The 3,633-nt window shown below is 39.1% G+C and overlaps 1 protein-coding gene across 1 annotated transcript; it reads left to right on the top strand.

Moving 5' to 3' along the window:
• Positions 1 to 294: 294 nt before the first annotated feature.
• On the top strand, positions 295 to 1,398 carry LOC136043559 (E3 SUMO-protein ligase RanBP2-like; the record flags this gene model as incomplete). Its single annotated transcript, XM_065728473.1, is given in 1 exon segment — positions 295 to 1,398. A coding segment is annotated over 1 exon segment (1,104 nt), but the record flags the coding sequence as incomplete, so codon positions are not given.
• Positions 1,399 to 3,633: the final 2,235 nt, after the last annotated feature.

The raw sequence follows: 3,633 nt of genomic DNA, 5'->3' as shown, positions 1-3,633 counted from the left end.
TACAACTAAGATAGTTATAGAACTTACAGTTTAATGACTTTTGATGATCAATTGACGAATTACGTCATTATTTTTTCTTGGCACAAGTTTTTCTAAGATCATTTTTGACCTTTTTTAATACAAAAATTAAAAAGAACAAAATAATCTGATAATTTCGGGTTGTAGATTTGGGTGTCAAAAGTTTTGATTAGTAGAATAATAAAAATAATACTTTTATAATTCTTTACCATTTGTTTGTCAGTTAATAACTGCTATTTAAAAAATTCCATTCATCTCTCATACAGCATTTAAAATATGGAACTTGAAGGAACTCAAATTTTGACGGAGGTCAAATGCGATGCAACTGACCTTTGTAAAGAATTTGTAGATACTGCAGGAGCTAGAAATGCCATTGAACAGAATGCCATTAAACAGGAAGGAACTCAAATTTTGACGGAGGTCAAAGGAAATGCTACTGACCTTTGTAAAGAATCAGTAGATACTGCAGGAGCTAGAAATGCCGTTGAACACAATATAAATACTCTTGACCTGCAAACAGCATTACCTAACAAACAGTATTCTGAGAATGTTGACAAACAACAAAACGAAGTTAGCCACTCTGCCGCGAAAGATGGCGAAAACACAGAAGTCACTTCTGTCTTTGGAACAAACCATACATCTATATCAGAATCTGGAACTGCCAAGCATGGCACCAGTACCCCAGTTAACTTGACAATTAGACCTATAACTAAGACAACAAGCGCTCCTGAGCTCGATAAGGGAACCAAGCCTATATCCTCTGCAATTGGAGCAAATTCAGCTGGTAGTTTTCAGGTTAGAACCACTGCTACTTCAACCACAGCTCATACAAAACCAAGGAGATCATTAATACAACCAAAGTTCACAATTGGTAGCTCACCATTACTCTCATTATTACTCAAAGCTCAAAATTACTCACAATTACTCTCGACACTCTCAGAAATTTTAGCTGAAGAAAAGAAGAAAGAGGAGACAGCAAAGCCTCCACTTCTAGAGGAAGAAGAAACAGTACTTTTTAGCAACCATGGAGTTCTATATCGCTTCGATGCAAATATCAAAGAATGGAAAGAAAAAGGCCGAGGTGATTTCAAAGTTTTAAGACACAAAAAAACTGGTAAGGTGAGGTTCCTCATGCGCCGTGCACAAGTATTAAAAATCTGCTGTAACCACTTGATTGCACCAGAGCTTGAATTGATGCCAATGAATTATTCTGTTAAAGCTTTCGTATGGTATGCACACGACTATTCCGAAGGGGAAATAAAGGAAGAAAAACTTGCGTTGAGATTCAAGCTGCCTGACACGGCTAAGCAGTTCAAACAAGTTGTGGATAAAGTCAAAGAAGAATTGGCAAAACCAAGTGGGGAAACTGAAAAGCCAGAATCTGTTGAAAAGGATTAGTCGGTAAAATAATTGGTTAAAAGTCTAGACAAGTTCAAGCCAGCTGCTGGTACTTGGGAGCGTTCTGGATGCTTTTGCCGCAACCCTGGTGAGGTAACCCAAAGCCCGGCATACTTTACAATGAAACCATACACAGTTGCTGCAAGTAAATTTCGGATCGGCACTGCGGGAACTCCAACTCCAGGTAGATTTGTTTTCGGTGTTATTCCAGAAACAGCAGACCAACCTCGACGACTACTCCATTTTCTGCTTTTGATACTCCAAGGAAAATTATTGCTGGTACAGCTTTCAGTTTCACCATGAAACCCACTGAATAACTAGAGTCTCCATCAAAGTCGAGATCTAAAAATGCATCAGTTGCTAGTGAAAACAAGCTGTATGAAGAAGATGAACATGAAAATAGCATCCATTTTGAGCCCATCATTCCCCTACCTGATAAAAAAAGAAGTAAGAACAGGAGAAGAAGAGGAAGTTTCTGACTTAGTCGTCCACAAAGTATCATGGAATTACGAAACAGATTAAATTAATTGCAAAAGATGATAAGAAGAGTGTTATGTGGGCGACCAGAGATTTTAGTGAAGTCCATGAAGGGACCCAGGAAATGCTCCTTCTTAGATTCAAGGCACCTCAGCTGTTGGAAAACTTTCTTTTTGCAATTAATAAGGCCTTGGATGGGTGCAAGTATTTACCCTTCCCAAATTTCAGCTTTAAATTATTTTTAGACACTACTAGATGATAATCATTTACTTATAACATCAATAACAAGACTCCTTGTATCGATCCAACCAGAAGTCGGTTTACAATAGAATTATCAACACGATTAGCTAGCTGTCTTACTATCACGTGCATACGATGTTAATGGGTCATTTTATGACAAAATAATGCATTATTTATTGCTAGATTGTTATACCTATAAAACTACAATAGTCAAACCATTGTAATTGTCTTTTCTTACACCAAACTTACTTAGGCTAGGATAGCATTTACCCCTATTTCTGCCGACATGGACGTTAAAACCTCCTAAGAAAAATACCATATTTCTATATGGGACCCTGTCTATTTGTTCTTGTAACTCTAAAAAAAATTTGTCTGAGTCACTCCTAACTCCTTCTGTCAGTTCTACAGGGGCATACACTACTATGACTGGTACCTTGCACTTTTTAGCAACAGAATTATCGAGTAGCATACTATTATTAATACCTTCCCAACCTAAAAAAACTTAGCAGCTTGAGCCATTGAGCCATTCATCATGAGCCGTACTACCTACAGATACGCCCCATCCTTCTCGGTTGAGTAAATAAATGCTATACCACCTAATTTCATGAGGTCCCAAAACCAGCGCAGGACAGGGACTAACAGATTCTCTCACGTCTACATGAAGCACTTAAACTGGTTTAGAACAGGGTAGCAAGACGTCCCAGGGCTTCCTGGGATTTAATGGAGAGTTTGTGCAATCCCGGGCCTATCTTGGTCACAACATCGTTTTCCATACTTGGCGATACACTTAACAACAAGAGTCAAAATCCTGCACTGACAATCTCAAGCCTATTACCACCGACTCATTATATATTCATGCCTACAAATATTATGCTGATACGGGGAGGTAGCCCATAATAGAGAACTTAGCCAGGTGGAGATTTTCAGTCAAAACAAAAAGTCAAAACAGGCCATACAAACTATCCATTCATCAGAATCCAGTGCAAATGCTATTTCATTTACTAGGCTATAATCTCCTTGAGGAGCGCCACTCCTCAAGGTCACCCTGGAGTTCTGCTAGCAGTCACAGTTTTGGTAAGTAGAACTCGCGTATGGTCCACCCTGACGCCACTATGAGTTAACGCAAGCCGAATTTCACAGTCGGGGATAGAGACGCAGAAACGAACTTATGACGGAGCCGAGACTCAAGACCACCCCACAGGAATGGATTTACTTTAAGCTTTTATAACCAATTCATCCTCATCAGGATATTCGTCAGGGCCTCTACACTTAACACATTTCCCATGATACCGTTACCTTAAACATTTTTTCAGCATCTTTTGCAAGGTGTGGACAATCTTGAATCCAAACTCCAACCTCCTTTACTTGAGTCAAAGACCTCCAGTCCATATTCGCACTTCCCAAAAAAATGTGATTCCGATCAACAATCCACATCTTAGTATGGAGGACCCCACCTCCAACAAGTCTGTCAAAGTCCAATACCCTGACCTAAAAAACACG

The sequence above is a fragment of the Artemia franciscana genome, unplaced genomic scaffold, assembly GCF_032884065.1.
Source record: "Artemia franciscana unplaced genomic scaffold, ASM3288406v1 Scaffold_7196, whole genome shotgun sequence".
In the NCBI taxonomy this organism is placed as follows: Eukaryota; Metazoa; Arthropoda; class Branchiopoda; order Anostraca; family Artemiidae; genus Artemia; species Artemia franciscana.
The sequence above is the reverse complement of the archived record's forward strand: the minus strand, read 5'-3'. Positions and strand labels throughout refer to the sequence as shown.